The sequence below is a fragment of the Cajanus cajan genome, chromosome 6, assembly GCF_000230855.2.
Source record: "Cajanus cajan strain Asha chromosome 6, NIPB_CcT2T_4, whole genome shotgun sequence".
Taxonomy (NCBI): domain Eukaryota; kingdom Viridiplantae; phylum Streptophyta; class Magnoliopsida; order Fabales; family Fabaceae; genus Cajanus; species Cajanus cajan.
In genome coordinates this window covers 58,777,741-58,798,795 of record NC_138522.1, presented here as the reverse complement: position 1 = coordinate 58,798,795, position 21,055 = coordinate 58,777,741, and the positions used below count along the sequence as shown (strand labels likewise).

Below are 21,055 nucleotides of genomic sequence, written 5' to 3'. Positions count from 1 at the left end.
AAAATTTTAGTTATGAGAACGGTACAATTCATTTAGCATATTATTTCTTCTCTTATAAGTATTTATTAAGAAAAAAAAATATCCAAAGAGAAACTTCACAACATACTTCACCAAAAAGAAAGGTGAACAGTGAGCACATTATATATTATCAACAAGTGAAAGATGAAATTTAATTAATTAGGCATTTACATTATCATCTAGAACTAGAATACTTGGAAAATTGAAAACCCAATACAGAATTTTTGGAAAGCTCATTATAAAAGTATGCATATTAATTTTTATGAAATTGTCATTTTAATTCTTTAAATACATTCTACATAATATTAATGGACCAATTCTAGTTAATCACAATGGGCAGAAGCTCTATAATTCACCAGGTGGCCTTTGGGAATAAAGGCAAGCCCAATCTACAATTCTAAAGCTGGATTTTTATATATTATTTCACCTCAAAAAGATAAGAAAGAGAGAGAAGGTGAAAAGGCATCAAATGCTTTATCGATAAGTACCCAGAATTCATATTAAATTTTGAATGACACTGAACCGAGAAGAAATTGTGTTTGATAGAACTTAGAAGACCCTTCTGTTACGTCATGTTTATATTATTAAACAATACCTATATGGGTATGAACTTTCATAAACGTGACAGATATATGTAATTAAGAATTTAATAAAAATGTAGCAGTACAGTAGTAACTATGATCGTCATTTAATGCCTTTATTTTCTTTACCAAAATGGGATCAATTTTGCTTTTGAATTTATTAAACCATTACCTTAGTCTCTCAAGTCAAGTATCACTCTCTTCTATTTAGTTCCTACAAATATTCAAATTAAAAGAGTAATCTCTCAAGTATTTAATGATTATCTCTTAATCTTGTGAGTTACGTAGTAATATATTTCATTAAGGGATCAATTTGATGGACACGAAAGAATACTTATTGTGATTTTTAATGCTTGAAGGAGTATTTATATATATTACTTTAACTTGTTATGATTTTAAATATTGAAGCAATTTTTAAAGAAATTTTACTTTACTTAGTATTAGATTAATTTAAAACGAAGTTTTAAGATATGGGTATAAAATAAAAACTTTTTAAAATAGAGTAGAATAGTTTAGTGAATAAATTTCCCTACCCTCTTGATATCCAAGAATTTGTCAATAACCCTTCTGTCCCCGCGATATTTCCTTCATCTTTCGTGTGGTTCTTTCTTTGGTAAAATCCTCATTCTTACTTTAATGTCAAAATCTTAGAGCATCATTCGTTCCTTAGCTTTTTAAGCATTCCCACCCGCTTCAAACCACTCTGCTACACAACTCAACCATCCTTGGTTTCCTTCTTCCTAATGGCCGCAACCGAAGTAAAAGTCGAAGCTAAAGAACCAGATCAAGAACTCTTAGAACCTCTCATGTGCAAGGTAAAGTAAGCCATCAATTATTCTCTCATTTATGTATTCGCTCCACCATATTCTAATTACTAATCCTAATACGCCTCTGTTCATCAGAGCTGCGTGTTGAAAGTCTCCATTCATTGCCAAGGCTGCACAAAAAAAGTCAAAAAAGTCCTACAAAGCATAGACGGTATGTATAGTAACCATGTCCAAAAGCTAACATCTTTCATTTCACAACTCCATATTAAAACTTTCTTAACTATTCTCATATTATGCATTTTCCTCGTTAAACCAGGTGTTTATTGCACGTCAATTGATTTGAGGCAACAAAAGGTCGTGGTAAAGGGAAACGTGGACAGCGACACTTTGATTAAGAAATTATCAGAGACAGGGAAGCGCGCTGAGTTGTGGCCAGACCAACCCGAACTGAAGAAGAAGAAGAAGAAAAAGAAAAAGAAGAAGAAGAAGAAACCAGAAAACAAAGAGAAACAAAGCGACCAAGATAGCAGTGAAGAAAGCAACCAAAGCGGTGGCGACGACAACAACGAAAAGGAAGCTATTAAGGTTGTCGTTCAAGACACGCCCAAAAACGCCGAAGGAAGCGCAACCGGCTTAGCCGGTGTTCAATTCCAAGACCCCAGGATGGAGGTGAGGCAAACCGTGACGTTACCACCCGGTTACCCCTCATCCATGGGCGAGAAAAGGGTTACTATAGCCCTCCCAGGCATGGATGAGAACGGAGGAGCAATCGACGGTGGGAAAAAGTCCAAAAGCAAGGGGCAAAAAGGGAATGTGATGATCAACGGCAACGAGGGTGTCACTGTTGCGGAACACTCTGGTGGTGGTGATTGGAACCAGAACCAGATGCCCGGTAATGGGCCGGGTCCAGCTTCGGTTACGATTGTGGGCCCACCTAATGAGAGTTCCCCACGCCATCAGTACCCACCGCACTACCATGCACCGGCATCTCCGGTCTACCACGCACCGTATCCCACTGTCACCCGCTACGGTGCAGCGTATTATACCTCCCCTCAACCGTATTCGTATGCGCACGTGTATCGATGCGTTGGCTCCGAGTCTGACTCGGAAACTCACACAACGCCTTCACCACCCTCGTATTCGTTCGAATTATTCAGCGATGAAAATCCTAATGCATGCTTTGTCATGTGAGAGGGATTGTCACGGAATTTCAACCACCCTAACTAACTTTCTTTTTCTGGTTAGTTGATTACTATTATTATTATTTATTGCATTAGCTTCAAGCATGAACACTGGCTTTGTCCGTTTCAAATATTCTTACTGAAGAATTTCTTTTTCTTTTTTCTCTCCCCAAGTGTCGAATCTCGTTTAGAACTTTATGAAAATACAAATTATTAGGGGCAAGAGGGGATAAAAAAAAAAATGCTGATTTTAATTTTATAATTTGATTGGCTACTCAACGAGTCAACGTTCCCATTTGCTTATTATTATGGCGGGAATATATGTATATTCGAGGAGTGATTATGTTATGCATTTATACTGTTATATTCAGCCACGTCCCTCGATTGCTTGTTGGGGACGAAAACAGTGGGTGGATCAAACTTTTTGGGGAATTTTTTAAATCGGAATAAGATTCAGCTATAAAAAAATCAGAAATGGATTGAAATTATTCAAACCACACGAATGCCTTCTTTAAATCTGAGAAAAACTCTTTTTAGCTTTGATTCCCATGTCAACTTGATGCTTTTGGGACATTCACGTATTATCTTTTAGCCAAAGAGAATTTGCGCGAATTTATTCTTATTCTTTCATAATGCAGTCATGGTGGAAATTTTAAGTTTTGTGATAATTCGCTTACGTTATACGGTTTGTTTTTTTTTTTGCGAATTAACTTGCTGCTATATATGAGATCACATATATACATGTTTAACGAAATTAACTTGAGTAGTTTGATTATTTGCTAATTTCTCAAGATAAACTTGATTAACATCAGAATCATTTAGGGGGAAGGGATTGTGAAATTAACTAAAGGGAAGAAAAGAAGGGGTCCCATTCCCATATGAGGCACTATCGTATGTTTGATTATAGAGACAAAAGCAAGGTTGATGTCATTGGTTTTAGCTTTAACCTCTTTCTGCCTTTTGATCTATCCGATTCCTATCTTTTGTCAATCCGATTAGAAAAGAGAGAAGCAGATGGAATAGTCTAGACAGTCTTATAGATGAAAAGATTCACCAAGAATCGTAACATCCAAGCTCACCTACTTTAACTTAAGCATCACTATCGAACTAGCTTTCTCGCGGATTAAAGATTGTACACTATTATTTATTTATTTTTTTTATAGAATTGATTTTACACTAACACTTTGTTTGATTGCCGTGAAATAAAAGTAAGAGAGAAATAGTGAAGACAAGAATATGGAGAAAAAAAATAACAGAATTTTAAGTTGTTTGATTTTGGAAAAATAAAAAAGAAAGAAAGATAATATTGTGAAATTATTTGGTTTTAATGAAATGAGACAAAATAAATTAATTACGAATAGAGATATTACATTTAACTTTTAAGGCAATAAATTAAAAATGTGATACAAGAAAACTCCAATTTGGTTCAATCAATTAAACTGATAAAGTTTGAGAGCATAAACACATGCGTCAAAATGATTCATGAATTATTTAGGAGTTTCAATTGTTTAGAATGACAAATTATGGAACACGAATACACAAGTCTATGTTTCAATTGATTAATTATGGATTTCAATCAAATAAAATGATAGACCAAGGAACATGAGCACAGCCTCATGTTGTTTATTCCATTATTTACGAAATTCAATCGATTAAAATAGATGTTCAACAAATAAACATAAGATGACCTTCTTACTGATAAAGAAATAGGCGGGGTGGAATGAAAATAAATAAATAAATAACTCAACAATTCTTAAGGAGACCTCTTGATTTTGTTATAGCTATCTTTTATTTTTCTTTATTGAAATACTTTCTTTTATCACTTTGAGCCACTCAAACACAAAACTCAGAATTTGAGTTCTTTCAAACATTTTTTAAAACGTAATATAGTTGCTAGATTTGTATAATTTTAAGCACATAAATCAAAATAATTATAGAAATATTCATAATTTAAATAGTTATTTACTCCAATTTCGTTAGAATATCATAAATTTAGGATGTAATTAGCTTAGTCGTATCCTAGGTTCTAATTACACGTACCAAGAGTCCAAGACATTAATTAAAGTTATCTACAATTTAGTTATTTTTGTACTGATTAAATCTGACGGTTGAAATACTTTGACGAGCATTGGTGCATTAGTGTCAAAATATGGAGTTGACGTTGAGCGACAACGCTCTCAAAACCTTTGCTCGATGCATCACTTGTCTCGCACGCATCGGAAACGAGCTCGCAATTCAAGCCTCTTCCTCTCAGGTAGCAAACCATAACGCGCCTCTGCAACTCTCTCGTTTCACAATATCTCTATCCAAACATTTTAGTTAGGGTTTTGCAGACATAATTAGTACTCTCAGGCGAAATAGGGAATGTTGATTATTGATTGTTTACTGTTTAGTTGTAATGACTATTTTTTTGGTTCATTGATTCGTTACAGCTTCTTTTCCATACGATTAATTCGTCGCGTTCTGCGTATCAATGCATCGCTTTCAAGCCTGGCTTCTTTGATGCGTACACGGTTTCTGGTAATCTCGTGCAATGTAGTGTGCTTCTGAAGGTGCGGAATGGTCTTTTCTCGCTTTAATTTGAACGAGGTTTGCAAATGAAGAATTCTCACTCGCGTACTTTGGTTAGGCTGTTTGTGCTGTTCTCAGGACACCTATTGCAAATATCGATCACTTGACTGTGAGACTGCCTGATCCAGATGCTCCCAAAGTGCAGTGGATTTTGGATTGCTATAATGGTAAATTTCTTATTTAATATATACTCAATATCTGGTGGTTGGTCAACAAGGGGAAAGTTATAGTACCAGAGATTTCTATTGGATTTAATTTTGGTTAACATTGGGGACTGATCATTTAGTTGTCTTTGTAACAAGCTTGATGATGTAGTTGGCTTCTGAATTAAAGTTAGTGATGGACATTCAGTGTCTATCAATTAACGCTTAGTAAGAACAGGGAACCTTTATTTATTCTCTGAAATGAATGGATAAAATTTACAAAGCGAAGACTTTCAATGGTGTTCCTATGCAGACACAATGGAGACTTCCTTTCCCAATTATTCTCGGAAAAACTAGAATAAATTAAATGATAATTAACATATCCCTATTTTATAGGTTTTCCTTCTGCGAGGGTAAACCCGAGTTATGGGGGTGATGTCTCCTAAAAGTTAGCTACATTTTATACTTGGTACCGTAGTTGTTACCATGTCATTAGGCATGCTATACTGATGATATCCCCTCTTTTTTAAGTGGGCTCAGAGTAACATTTAATGTTAGCTAAGCCTTGTCATAAGCACTTAGGAGTTTGTTACAGCCCATGACTAAGATCGTATTTAGATAAGCTTCTTCATAAACACTTATGGAAAAAGAAAATAATATGGAAAAATAAAAGAAGCTTCACTAATTAGCTAATTTTAGTTTATAAGAAAAGCTTATTTAACCTTATGTATAAGTTAATTTTAGTGTATGAGAGAAATTTATTTCATTTTACTTTCTTGTAGAAGTTTATCCAAATAGGGCTTGGATGTAACTCCTTCTGGAGATTTTGAAGTTTGTTGTAGAGGAAAGTTCTAAAATTCTATAGTAGCAAACTTTTCTGAAATGAACTCAAGTGCATTTTTGTAACTCTAATCCTTCTCTGGACTTGAATATCTATCAATAATTGGATGTACTATGTACATGGTGTTTGGCATCTCATTTATGCTGCTATTTTCTCACCATTTAACAATGTGTGTGTGTGTGCACGTACATGCTATTTATTGTGGATTAAAAGGGATATGTTATTCATTAACTGCAGGCATGAGAAAAGCTTATTGGATTACTTGCAATGTAGAACCTGACATACAACACTTGTCCCTTGATAGGCAAAAATTTCCCAGCAACTTTGTTGTGAGGCCTCGAGATCTGAACAGGTTACTTGCTAATTTTCAGTCATCTCTTCAGGAGATCACTATCATTGCAACAGAACCTTCTTCTCTACCTCCTGATGCTGCAAATGAAGTTGGTGGAAAAGCAGTTGAACTTCGGAGTTATATGGACCCAACCAAAGGTAAAGAGGATGCTTTTGTAGGTAGCTTTATTGCAAAGTGTATATTTATGCATTAAGATTTCATGGCAGACAATGATACGTTGCTGCACACCCAACTCTGGATAGATCCTAAAGAAGAATTTTTGCAGTATGTTCACACTGGAGATCCAATAGATGTGACGTTCAGTGTAAAAGAACTGAAGGTATAGTAACCAAGCCTTTTGTTTTTGACTTTTTGGTTGACAGGTAAGTTCAGCAACTGTTTTTAGAGATTGCAGTCACCTAATATCAGGTTTTTTTTAATAATTATTATCATTCAGAATTTTTGTTATTCTTTCTTCCATTCTAAGGCTAATTAACTTGTTGAAATGCACTTTGGTATTTTTCTCATCAAATTGCAGGCATTTCTTTCATTTTGTGAGGGCTGTGAAGTTGATATTCATTTTCATTTTGAGAAAGCTGGCGAGTAAGATGCATTTAGTATCTGATACAAATTATCCTCAATGGCATAGATTGTTCTATGAATATGACTTCATGCCTTCTATTTTAGGATATGCATATTTCTTATAGGTCAGTGACTCAGTGTACATGTCACAGTCTATTAAACTCCAAATAGAACTGAGCAAATGTGAAAAGTTGCAAAGACACACTTGCCTTGGATTTTACTGTGGAGAAACATGCTATGCACATACACACTCACACCGAAATAAAAGACCTATTTTTCTTGCATTCTGGATTTTATGTTAGCATTTCATGGTTATTATTTGTTATTTACCTTAATTGTTGTATGATACTGTGTTTGGCAAGCAGACCTATTCTTATGGCACCCAAATTTGGTTTGGAAGATGGATCTCACTCAAATTTTGACGCCACTCTTGTACTGGCAACAATGTTAATATCTCAGCTTCATGAAGGTGCTCCCTCAGAACCTCCAGTGGGGGCCACCAACACACACACTCATAATGAAGAAAGAAATGCATCTCACGTGCAGCAAGATAACTGCAGAACAAATGTGTCAGAGCTTCCATCTGACCACACCCGTATTTGGTCAGACCTCTCGGGTAATTTTAATATTGAGTTGGATAATTTTGTATTCATCAAAATTCTCACTAGCTTTTCCGTTTTGCAGCAAGTGCATTTAAAAGTGCTAGTGCTTTGGAAGAACGCCAGGCACAAGGAGAAACAATTTTGAATGATAATGGGCAAAGAGAAATTCAAAGGATTAGCACAATGCAAATTTCAAGAGTAACACCGGTTGCAGGAAATAATCCCATTGATTCCAATTTGTATCCTTGGTGCTATTGTTTGCCCCAATGTGTTAGCATTTCTATCACGATTTACTGTCCCCAACGATGCTGTGGCTGTAAATATTATAATTGTTTACTGTTACCTGGTTGAATTCTCAGAGAGCAGTTACAAAGTATGGGATGCTCAAACCAGGCTCTAGGAATGAAGCCTTTTATTTGGATTTTAGACTTATTTGCATGTTTGAATCCCTTTCATTTAAAGCAAGTATTATCTGCATTCTTCTCACTAAACTGTTAGTTTCTACCTTGACTGGTATTTAAGCTTCCAACCAACTGAAAAGGGTCTTCAACAAGAGCCTCAAGGTTGGTTAATTTGGTTTTGTTAACGAGCTTACCAAATTCAGTTGTAGTTTTGTCAGCAACTAATATCATTAGTACATTTATCCAGATGTGCTACGAGATAATGATCAAGCAATTTCACAACATCACCGCAGTAATTGGGTAGATGCTGAAGAGGATGATGAAGACGAACAAGATGAAAATGAACAGTGCATTCAGTCAACACCACCATACTATGAAGAACATTAGTTCAGAGAAATTTACTGAAATGGTTCTCCTTTATCTTGGTATGGCGATTCTCTGAAGTTGCTTTGTCTCTTAAAGTTTTTTCTAATTGATCCAGTAACCCATCATTTAAAATGATTGAATATCCCAATATTGCTGTTTTTCTTGTACGTATTATATTATTAAATCTGCCAGTTAGAAACACCGATTCTTATCTTCTGCAGCCATTTCTTTATGCATATAAATACAAAATTTGGTGTCCTTGTATCATATACACCTTCCCGTATTTAATCACCATTGATGACAAAGTACAATCACTTGATTTGTACTCGAAAGGTATAATTTGTAACTTATAATTAGTCTACCTTGTTAGCTCCCCTTAGGACATAGGGATACAGAGTATGTTCTTACATCAGTTACATGCATGATGATGCATCTGTTCTCCTATTTGTTTGTTCTTGAGTCCCCTATGTACCCCGGAACTCTTGCACTAATCTATGGACGATGATGATTGCATGGTAAAGGGCTCATTGATCCAAGTCATTGACCGTTGTATAACACCTGATGATGTATAAAGCAATTTAAAGAAACATGATATGATTCAGAAAAGGTAAATATTGTGATCCGACAATGACGACACTGTCGGGAAATTAGATGAATCTGATGTCTAATTTTAACTTGCTATTAAATGGACAAAACCAATGGTATGAGTTCCTTTCATCATGGACAGACTGATTAACTGTATAAATCTACTATTCATACCAGGTGCTTAACATCTAGAACATCAAAGTACTCACCGTTGAAATTTAGGATCTACTTTCTTCTCAATAGTAGTATCTTCTCTTATATCATTTATCTCAAATTTTATTTGTATCAAATGTTATTGCTCTACATTTTTTTTAGCAATAAAAATATTATTGCTTAAAATTAGTCAATCTTTGAATTTAAATTTTAGATTTTGAATTTCAATACATCATATCAAATCAATGGCATAGAAATGATGTGTCTTGGTTCAAATAATTTATGTCAATGATTTCTTCCTCGATTTAAAGTGTTTTCTGTTTAATTTATTTTTATCTAGTAAAATGAGATCTATATTCATTGAATTTCATCATTGTTTAACAATGATATTTTTATATTCCTTTTTACTTATATTTTTAAATTTTACTTGAATTTAGATATCCACGTACTGTTCTAGTCCTTGGATTTAGAAATTCATTTCAACTATGTGACTTGACGTCCTTATTTGTATATATTTTTTGAAGATGTATAGCATATTTCAACAACACTTATTTGGTTGCAAGATTGGGATTATTAGTCCAACTGAAAAGTATTTATGCGTATATTTCGGCATTGTTTTTCTCGACCACCTCCCCCCATGATGCTTTATGTATATGGTACATGCTGCGTACGTGATCTGGTATGTGTATGTTGATTATTAAAGTCTTAATCGGATGTGTAGATACTAGATAAACCTTTATAATTTTTATAACCATCATGATTGCTGGTGCCGGGTAGTGGGTGCCTCATTGAATTAAAAGGAGCTCCGAAGCATTGTTCCTCTATAAACCAGTTTGAAGTTAATCTATGGCCAATTGATCTAGTTGCTAAGAGTGGAGTCTGATTTGGGCTTATGTTCGGGTCAAGAAAATTTATTTAACCTGTTAACCGCAGTGGTCAGAGTGAAATACACAGCCTTAGCCCTCAAAATGCAAAGCACGTCTACTAAACACGGGGTTAGACTAATAACCTGATCTGTTATGATTCGTTTGTATGTAGCTGCAGCCGGAAAAACTAATTTTTTAACTTCTCTCTTAATTCTGATTTCGTTAAACAAAAAACAAATAAAAATTTGTTTGATTTTTGGCAAAAATGGGGTACATGTAGAGCTTCCTTTAAGTCCGAGAAATAGAACGGACTGAGAAAGATAAAAATACTGGCAATAATGTCAAAGTAACGCTTTGTGGCCCACTACTAGTAATTTTAATACAAATAGCAATTAGATAATAATATGCCGGCTCTAATCATATATTATGCCCTATTAGATTTGGAAGTGTATACAGGCGGGATAACAGTACTAATGATTTAGTCTTCAATCAAAGAAGCATACGTGGTAACACGGCTGAATAAAAGGAACTAAATTTTATGCAACACGGCCCACGAGAAATTCATGCGTTGAGTTTAGCTTTCAGAGGGGAGAAAAAAAAAACGGATAAACGAAAAGAACGGAACTGGAATATAATACTGGCATTCTATAATTCGAAAAATATTTTTTCAATTGTCATGTCTCATCTTTCCCAGCTAGTTTGGTTGACTATTTGAAGGCGAGAGGGTTTAGACCACTCAACAGAACCTTTAAACTTATCCAGAAGGTAGTAGCAGTTGGTATGTTATATTATATTTGAATATTAAGAGATTTCCTGCAAGTTTAGTTGGGGAATTTTCGACTAATCGGACTCGTTCAACGGTTTATACCAAATTCCTGCAAATCGCTGATTTGATTTCGTCTTTTGGATTCAAATATTCCTTTGACTTTTTATGTCTCATATAATCATATTGAATAAAACACAGTTAATTAAAAAGAAAAATTACAACTTTTTCTTTCTTTATTTTTAATCTTATATTGACTTGTTAACAATTATTAATTAGCTTATTTTAGTTAGTAATAAGAAACAATAGCCAAGGCCGGTTGATAAAAAGTAGTCAAGGATTTGGAATGAATTCTCATCATTATAATCTTATGTTGACTTAATAGTTATTCTTGAAGTCACTAAAATTTTGTTTCATAGGGAAATATTTTCATGGAAATCTCGTGATGTCTAAAAGGGTAGCTGTAAAATTGTTCAGATTACTTCTTTGTAGTATTTTTTTTTAATTTGTATCTATTGGTACTTGATAGTTTTAATGTGTCATTATGGTTAGGTTTCTGTTCGATAGTGTTTGAAGTATCTTTGTTGAATACTTTTTGGTAACTAGAAGAAAAACTCGAACATGGTTTGAAAAAGATGAATATTTGATGTTTTTATTACCTTTACTACTACATATTACTTTTTGGGTTTAATGATAATGTAAAACAATTTTACTATCATCTAATTATAAATTATTATTTATATAGGTTTGTTGACTTTTATAATGAATATCTTAAAAATTATATCAACAGTGATTTTTGATTGATTGAAAGTGTATCACTATTAAACTTTAGTTTTTTTTTCTTGTTTCTGAAAAACTGAAAGACTTGCAAGAATTGAAGAAATTGAATTACTATATAATATGATATGACATAATTGATAAATAAACATGTGATCAAGATTTAATTTCCAGTTACGTATATGCATAATTTTTTTGTTAATCACTTATTTTTTTTGCTTTGTATAATAAATTTGATTTTTTTATTAATATACTATAAGATTTATAGTAATTCACTTATAAAGTGTTCATTCAATATTGAACTAGATCTTCTTAATTTTTGATATAATACATTTGAATTTAAAATATCTTATAAGTTATCTGATTTTTCTTTCTCTAAACTCACATTTAGCAAATTAATTCTGATATATCACCATTGAGTAAAGATATAATTGCTATATTTCAAAAAGTAAATTAAATTAAAGCTTCTTAATTTTTTTGTCAAAAAATATCTCAAAAAAATTGTCAATTTTTTTTTTATGTTGCTTTCTTTTTTACTTCTACACTAACAATTAATTTTTAATTGTCTGAGGTACATTACATTAATATTTTTTATACATTACATTGACGCTCGCTATTATTTTAGAAATACATTATACATTTATATCATGTAGTCCTATAAGTAGGGTTGCTATAAAATTGTTATAAAAAAAACTTGAGGGAATATTAGCAAATTTGCTTAATTTCAAATGTTGATTAAAACCTTTTAATTATTTGCCTATCAAAATACATTACATTTACATCATAGGAAATCTTACCTATCATTCAATAAATAACATGTTTTGTTTTCCTTCTTAAGTTGCAAGTGACCCGTTGAGGTTTTGTGATTGATTCGTTATTTACTCCTTGTATTTTATAACAAGTGATGTATAAAATAAAAAGCTATTAATAAATAGTATTTTAATTTTTAATATAATATTAATTATATCTCTCGCTTATATATACTCTAATTAATAGTATTTATTAAAAGTTGTGTTGTTTCCAACAAATAAAATCAATAATAAGATTAATTTATAAAATATTTATTTATTTATTATTAATTTTATATGTATAAAAAAAATTAAGACGGCATTTATTATATAACAATGGTAGTATAAATTAATGTCATCAACAAAAACATAGCGTTTTATTAACACATATATGGAGCAACTTAAATGTCAGTCCTTATAGTTTTGGAAATTTTTCTATAATTTAATAAATTGAAAGATTAGATTAATAATGCTTACAATCTCAAGAAATAAAATGGTAATTTGTTGGATTAAATCACTTGAATAAAATGATCAGTTAGCATTTGTATGATAACAACCATAGTTTGAATGTAATCGAAAAGGAACAAAAATATAAGATTGATGGTGACATAGGAGAGCGTCTGAAAGTGGCGTCCATGTTCAGTGAACGAATGAAAGCGTAGTGATTAAAAAACATAAAGATGAAGAGATTTGCGTCCTTTCTTAGTTGGTTGGATGTTTCACTGAAATATAAAAACCATTGATTATTGACCAAACAAAAAAAACATTACTTATTTTATTGATTTCATGATATGGCAGCTGGAGCCTGGAAGCTCTGGAACGCGTAAACACCGTCAGCCGAGAGAGGGTATCGCGGTCCCAACGACCCTCCTCTTTGTCTTGTTGCACCTCTCATTTTTCTTTTTCTTTTTTTCTTCAAAACCATTCCTACTATTTTTATTACATGCATTGTGTTTAATTAAGGAGGAAAATAAATATTAATAATATTTTATTTAGTTAAAAAATAGTAAAGACAAAATATTTTATCTCTTTCTAACTTGTATTTTATTTTTCTCTCAATTCATACAATCACAAGGCAATGGTTTTGGGGTTAGAGAGCTTCATATTAGTCAATAATAACAGCAAGAATGAAAGATGGGATTAGGTAATTTTTAAGGATATTTCAAAAATCAATACATATATAAGATATTGCTCATATACAAGGTGGTGATATTTACTTTTTTTTTTGTAATATTGTTTCTAAATAAAACGAAACAAGTTTTATGTATATCTCCTTATGTATAGTTGACTAGACCAAAGACATTATTCAATTAAACGGTCTTTATTTTCAAAATGCATGTGGGGTAAACACTTGGCCTTGGGTGACACAATTGACATATAGGAATTATTTTTAAAGTTTTGAATTCGACTTACCCCAACCTAATTTAAATATTAAATAAATAAAAATTGGGTTCATTTCTGTAATGAGTTGAATCACCAAAAAAATTCAATTCAATTAGAAAGAATAACAAAAAAAAAACGATTAAGATGAATAAGATAGAAAACATCTGATAGATAATCTGTCAAAAATTAATATTACTAACGAATTAATCTTTCAATAAAACACACTATATATTTTCTAACGATAATATCTGTGAGTAAGTATTGACAGATAAATCTATACGTAATTACCATACTTCATTTTCTATATCACCAATGAATTATCCATGCTGTGACAAATAATATCTTTCCAAGAATTCAAATTCTTTCCGCTCATATATTAACAAATGTCTAAATTACAGACATTCTTGTGTGTCACCGAAATATTAGAGAAATACAAATCAATGGAATTTAGCATGAAGCTTCCAATCCTTGGCATGGATCACCAAAGGATAAAGCTATTTTATAGTGGATCTACAGCGTGGGTTGTACTGATGCCAAATTCTTCTACTCAAATGCATTAGGAAGTTATATGAAACCACATATCTTAAAAAAAAAGTTATTATTTTAGTAAAATTAGCTTGTAAAATAGATATTGTTCTCTATTTATATTGATTTTCAACACTTTTTGCCGCTGAGAAACTCAACAAACTAGTCAATTACTCAATTTTTGTACTGTGCACAATTATGGTATGCTTTACATTTCTGAGTGATGTTATTATACCTGTGACTGAATTTCAGATACCACCGTACTACTAGAGAGGGAAAAGTAGGTCAGAGTGGTATGTGGTCGTTTTTTCTGGTAAACTTTCTGATTCATAAGTGCACCACTGTGGAGCCACCATAGGACAACAATGGCCTGGTTTTTGGTGCCACTTGCAATCAATCCACATTATACCTATACAACTTTCTTCTTTCATGCTTAACTTCTCTCTTCATCTCCACTTCAACCACATAAACGCTTTCAACCAAACGTTATGCTTACAACTTACATTTAAATATGAGGTTATTTGTTATATAAAATAGATAGATAAAACTTCCAAGCCTATTTTCCTCCATCAGGAACCATTTTCCTCTGCCTGGAAATTCCCCAAACAAGCAAAAGACAAGGACAAGTATAATAAAAAAAATAATAACAAAAGTAAAAGGTTTGATATGAACCAAATCTTAATTAAATACTTACCAAGTTGGCACCGAAAAGGGAAAAGATATTGAAATCCATTACATATTTTTCCATTCTATGCTAACTATATAATATTTGTAACTTTATCAAAAGCAAAAGACAGCCTAAGATAATTAAAAGTCTAAGACATTCTATGCTAACCATTATCACTTCTATCAATTAATGTTAATATAATTATAATTAATTAGAAGTCTGTTTGAATGAGTTTCTTTTTTCTAAATTTTGTTATACATGTAATGAATGCATTATTCATCTTTAATGACACTGTATACAGAAAATGAGGTACAGGGACATAGAGCATAAAAGATAAATAGCATAAACATTATGAGAATTGCAAGAGACGAAACCAGACATGCCAATTCATGTTTTTATCTCAATAAATCTAACTTAAAATATGTTTTTGAAATGTAAATAGTCCAATATTATTCTAAGAATTCTAATTTATAGATGCGTGAATGTATGAAAAGATTGCGTGCTTTGATTATTGGAACATTGGACCAAACTTGAGAGTGGACTTGAAATCCCCCTTTCCTTGCTAAAGTCGATTTGTTAAACATGAGTTACATTTTGTCTACAAACAATAAAAACATATTTTTAAGAAATATAGTAATGATTGTATGAATTGTGTTATCATTTATTTTTCAGAATGTTTTGAGAATTTTTTATTGCCAGAGTTAATACAATATTTTTTTATGATGAATTAGTATCCACAGGTTAACCAATAAATTGAACTATCTTTATTGCACATCTCAAATGGAAACAATTTTTTGACTTGACTCTGTTCCCACCCTCTCCTCATCGCTACACTTGTATTATTCAATTATTAATTAGTTATTCTCTTCGCTTTCCGTCTTTTATATATCTAAATCCTTACGTTAGAAACTTAGCTGTTATCCATCATTGAACTATGGGGAACAAGTTTTCAATACTTGATCTCTATCAAGGAAAAATCTTACGTGTAATTCATTAAAGAAAAATAAAAATAGACATTCTTAAAAATCGGATGTAAAGGAGAATAATTCATAACATTGATTTGAAAGTAGGAGTAGCAGGTGAATATAAAACTAATACATACATCATATACACAACATGGTTGCGGTTAGAAATACCTGTTTTATATGTGCATATGATGCTTAACTACTACATGTAAGTGGAACTTTTCTTTTTATCATATGTTTTTACAAATATATTTGTTGGATTTACTTTTAGATAAAGATAATCATGATTTGATAAAACTAGAGTTTAATATATACGTGTACATTGTTAATGTAAAACACTATTAGCTAATTAAAAGTTATTATTTATATAAATTTTAAAATAATTGCTATAAAACCAACAAATGTATTGTACAATGAATAATTATTATTTATGTTGTCTGTTTGTGATTTATACTGTCATTTGAAAAAAAAAATATTATTAATGCACCACACGTATATTCTTTACCTTCCTCCCACTCCGGCCATGTCTTTCATCAAACATTTTATGAAAGGTATCATGCATCCATTAAGAATAAATTTGTGAAATTGGATCATATTTTCTGTCTTCTACTAGTATTCTGTAAATAGTTTCAATGGAGAAAAAATTATCATTTATAGTTACTGTTTTTTGTTACTAAGTTGTTAATGAAATGTTTTTAATCAAATAAAAAATCCCAAGAAGTTCATGATGGATTACAAAATGTAATGATTAGCAATTACGAAACAACAAATATTCCGCTAATGGTTATATAAATACCCCAATACTTTTTTAGGAAAAGTTATGCTTTAACCCTGATATTAAAATTTAAAATAAAAAAAAATATATTTTGTTATAATATATATTATTTATTAAAAATCTAAAATATTTAATGGTGAATTAATTTAAATTTGTAGAATATTTAAGATTTAAAAAATGATTTTGTTATAGGAGTGGCATGAATGTAAATAAAGGGGAAAGGGGTGTCATTGTGGAAAGCGAGGGTGTTTTAAACTGGTCGCTGATAACGGTGCCGTTACTCTGCAAAACGAAAGCGAGAAAGGCATTGCGATTGCGAGAGGTTCCACGTTGAAGAAAGAAAGAGAAGAGAAGAGAAGAAAAGAAAAACAACCTCAAAGAAACATCAATGGCAAAGACAAAGAGAAACTCGTGTGGGTGGCTGTTCCTGGCGATTTGTGCGACGCTGTTGCTTGTGTCTTGGTCGGCGACAGCGGACGCAGGAGCAGTGGGGATGGAAATGACATGGATGCCCTCCATGGAAGATGAGTTCCAGTTGGACAGCGAGATCAACCGCCGCATCTTAGCCACCACAAAGTACATAAGCTACGGTGCGCTGCAGAGGAACACTGTCCCATGTTCTCGCCGCGGTGCCTCCTACTACAATTGCCAACCTGGCGCTCAGGCCAACCCTTACTCTCGTGGCTGCACTGCCATTACCAGGTGCAGAAGCTAAATTATTATTATTATTATTATTATATTATTATATTATTATTAGTAGTATCCTTTTTCTTTTCTTTTTTCTATTTTCTTTTCATATTTGTGTTTCATTGTATACATCATCATGATTGAATGTTTTTACGTATTATTGCCCTGTTGCCCATAAATAATTATTCAATGTCACTCATTCATCTTCCTTTTCTGCTTTGCTTTTTTATTTAATGGCTATTGGCGCTACTCTAAGCATGATGCTTTAATTACTTTCCACGCTTGCCTATGTAGAGTTGTTGTAAATTGACGTTCCAAATTTAATTTTACCAGGACATGTGTTTCATGAAATCTCTATGCTTGCAAATTTCATTACAATTCAATTTATTGCGATGAAGTTCTAGTCCTCATCATCTCTGATGGAATTATTGCTTATCGTTATTTGGTGCTTTTTTATTTTATTACACACCACACACGTCAGGTCTTTCTTAAGAGTGATGCCAAAACAAACACCAAAGATACAATTTTTTGTATAATCTATAGATTCATGGCAAAAGGCCAAGTTGCCGGCAGAAGAGTTTTTCTGTTTTTGTATAATGTATATATAATTTCTCACCATTTACATATTTTTTTTATGGTTGGGTTGTTAACATGGGTACCATCACATTCTATGTTCTAACACTGTCTAAATTGAAGGTAAGAGTGGTCCCTTTGCCAAAACCCATAGGTTTATACACCTAGGACCCACAAATTATTTTTTACCAAAAAAAATAAAAAAAAACCAAGTATGCAGTTAGATTTTTTTATTGTCTTTCCATGTAGTTAGTTGCTTTTATGAATCATTGAGCCGTGAGATTCCATCTCCATGGAGATTAGGGGACCACGGTTATTAGTGAAGTTCTGACATTGTTAATGTGGAAGGTCAATAATTTGGTGTTTTTCGTTATTCATTGTTCGCATAAATTTCCCAGAAACTAACCAAACCAACCTAACATGTGCTCCGTAGTGAATACGTGATCATGACCGCTACAAATAACATGAGGAGAGTGAACATTTCTTCTGCTCTGTATTTCAAATTGTCCACTATTTAAAAAAAAAAAAAATTAAAATATATTGATTTATGTTTTATATATTAATAATATTACTCTTGTTTTTTGTTTAAAAATTGTTTTTTTTTCTGAAGAAAGTAAAAAAGAAAAAAAAAATTGACATCTAAAAGTAGAAATTTAAAATTCTTCCACCTCCTCTTTAATTTAAATTTTAAAATGTTTTCTGCTACCTTTCTTTTTCTTGAATCTTGAACCACAGGATACGTATCCGAACTCGATGACCGGCCGGGGACACTGACCCTACTAAAGTCTCGTCTGATTTATTAATTAGGTATAAAAATGGACAATTATTTAAAATACAGATGATTATAGGGTAAATTTTATAAAATATAAAATTTGTAATCTATTAAAAGTAATTATAAAGATAAGATTGGACAAAAATTGTGTTCATCAAAAAATTATTATTTTCTTTATTATTGTTTATAAATTATAGATAATCTACTTTTGGTAACATCACAAGTTTTAATATATAATGTGTGATATATTAGTTTTATTATATATTAGAGAGGTTAAGACATTTCTTACTTTTAACAGTTATATAGATAAAATATTAGATGGTTGTAAATAATTATTAAAAATATATGAGAATTTATCTTTTTTTTTTTTTAAATATTTAGAATGTATAATAGTCTATTAAAAATAGAAATAAAGAATAATTATATATCTTGATATTTTTTTTTATAATATATATAGATTTTTCACAAAACTTAGTACAGCATTGTCTTTGTATGTAATGGTTAAAAATACTCTATCATAAATAATTTTAATTAGCTTTAAGACAATGTAATTTGCCTTTGTTCGTCATATTCTCTCAACCGACACATGGTAGTCATTTTCTGGTACTCACGCGTTGGAAAGCTGAAAGCTTAAATGTAGACTTCTAGGAACTAGGTCACAACTTCAACTTCTTTGTTTCTTTAATAAAAGAAACTCAAATATAAATGTATTTTATATTTTATACCATTATATAAAAAAAGTATCCTTTTTACTATTTATCTTTTAAGGTAATTTTCATCTTATATCACATACTTCATATAAGTAACTATCCTTTTTATTTTAATTTATTTTAAAAAAAAATAGAGAGAAACAAAATGTCTCTTTTTTCTTTAGTCATTTTTAAAACATATATAAAATATCTAATATTTTCTTTATTCAGTAGTTAAGATTATTGTTCTTATTAAAGGAGCGGTTAGGATATGTTGGATCATTCTACCTAAAATAAGCTGTCATATACTTATAAATTGCCTTGTTAGTGGTCCTTTCAATTCTGAATGTTAAAATAAAAGGTAAATTGATTGATTATATTCAAAAGTTGAAATTATTTAATTCTTTCTTCATTTTCATCAATAATAATTAATTAAAGAGACCACTTTTGATGGGAAGTACTTCTGCGGGTTGTCTTAATTATATTGCAATTTCGTAAATGCGAGAACTAACAAAAAGCAGTCCAGGAACTTCTCCAACCAGAATCGTGCCATTCTAAGGCACTCTTCTCCATTTTATGTTTTATGCATAATGGATGCAACTTTCTTTAAATTACGCACCACAATTCTAAGTTTAACTTCACAATAATGGTTAATAAATATTCCTAACCAGACATCTATTTTTATTATTCATGGAAATCAAAATTAAAAGAGTTGATTATATTTACGGATTTTATTCAAATAACTGACTTAAACTTCATTGATCATAACTCAATGTCTAGATAGTCTAAATCTACGCTTGGAGTTTTTCTTTTTAATGATATTCTTCAAACTTTTAAAACAAAAGATAGATGCGAAGTTTATATACAAAGGTTGTTGATATAAAAATAACCACTCACCATATCGAAGAAAGTCATCGGTCACCTTTACAAAGACGTGTAAAATAGTTATTCCGTAAGAATATGGCGTGACATATATAATTATATATTGTACAGTGTTATAATAAAAAATATTATGAATAATATATTGAATAGAAAAGTATAAAACTGTTTTATTATAAATAAAAACTTGTCTTATTAGTGTCCATATAATTATTTTAACTATTGGTGCACATATATTTATTAATAATATCTAGACATGTTATTGATCGTTCAGAGAATCGCATGAGAATACAAGAAAAGTTGAGGGTGATTTTAGTTGGTAGAAATCAAACTATTACGACGAATAGAGAAGTTTGGTGGTAGCTACTCGTAAGAAGTTTGGCGTTCAAGTCGATGAGAATACAAGGAGAGTGAAAAAAGTAGAAATGTAACCATAAATCTGAATTAACACAAATTGATTTAGTCAGTTAAAGTGTGAAAAAAACTAAAAATGAGGTTAGTTTCAATGCGATACTCAACTTTGCAATTTCTTTTTCATTTTGAGATGTCATTAAATTGAGATTGTAAGATAATAGATTATTTGCATCAACTTTTTCACAACAATAAATCAATTGTTAGCAAAAAAATAACTTTAGCAACAATATTGATAATTGTTAGGATTTTTTTTTTAATGTTAATGCATTTATTGTTATTAAGAAAAGTATTCTATTATGCAAACGATATTAATAATTATAATAAAAAAAAGTGTTTTCTTAAGTTAAAACATTTGTTATTGCTAACGAAAACTATTCTTTTATGCTAATGACATTAACCGTTGCTAAGAA

General features: G+C 31.3%; 3 protein-coding genes across 3 annotated transcripts; all 3 read left to right on the top strand.

Moving 5' to 3' along the window:
* Positions 1-1,117: 1,117 nt before the first annotated feature.
* On the top strand, positions 1,118-2,713 carry LOC109797730 (heavy metal-associated isoprenylated plant protein 35). The gene is made up of 3 exons (XM_020357853.3): positions 1,118-1,414; positions 1,502-1,577; positions 1,683-2,713. The coding sequence occupies exons 1-3, from the start codon at positions 1,343-1,345 to the stop codon at positions 2,555-2,557; spliced, it is 1,023 nt and encodes a 340-aa protein (XP_020213442.1). The 5' UTR covers positions 1,118-1,342; the 3' UTR covers positions 2,558-2,713.
* Positions 2,714-4,641: 1,928 nt separating this feature from the next.
* RAD9 (cell cycle checkpoint control protein family) lies at positions 4,642-8,828 on the top strand. The gene is made up of 10 exons (XM_020357977.3): positions 4,642-4,801; positions 4,980-5,099; positions 5,177-5,285; positions 6,340-6,591; positions 6,661-6,773; positions 6,972-7,036; positions 7,381-7,631; positions 7,700-7,856; positions 8,140-8,180; positions 8,266-8,828. The coding sequence occupies exons 1-10, from the start codon at positions 4,697-4,699 to the stop codon at positions 8,403-8,405; spliced, it is 1,353 nt and encodes a 450-aa protein (XP_020213566.1). The 5' UTR covers positions 4,642-4,696; the 3' UTR covers positions 8,406-8,828.
* Positions 8,829-17,019: 8,191 nt separating this feature from the next.
* Positions 17,020-17,346, top strand: LOC109797622 (rapid alkalinization factor). Its single transcript, XM_020357723.3, has one exon. The coding sequence runs from the start codon at positions 17,020-17,022 to the stop codon at positions 17,344-17,346; it is 327 nt and encodes a 108-aa protein (XP_020213312.1).
* Positions 17,347-21,055: the final 3,709 nt, after the last annotated feature.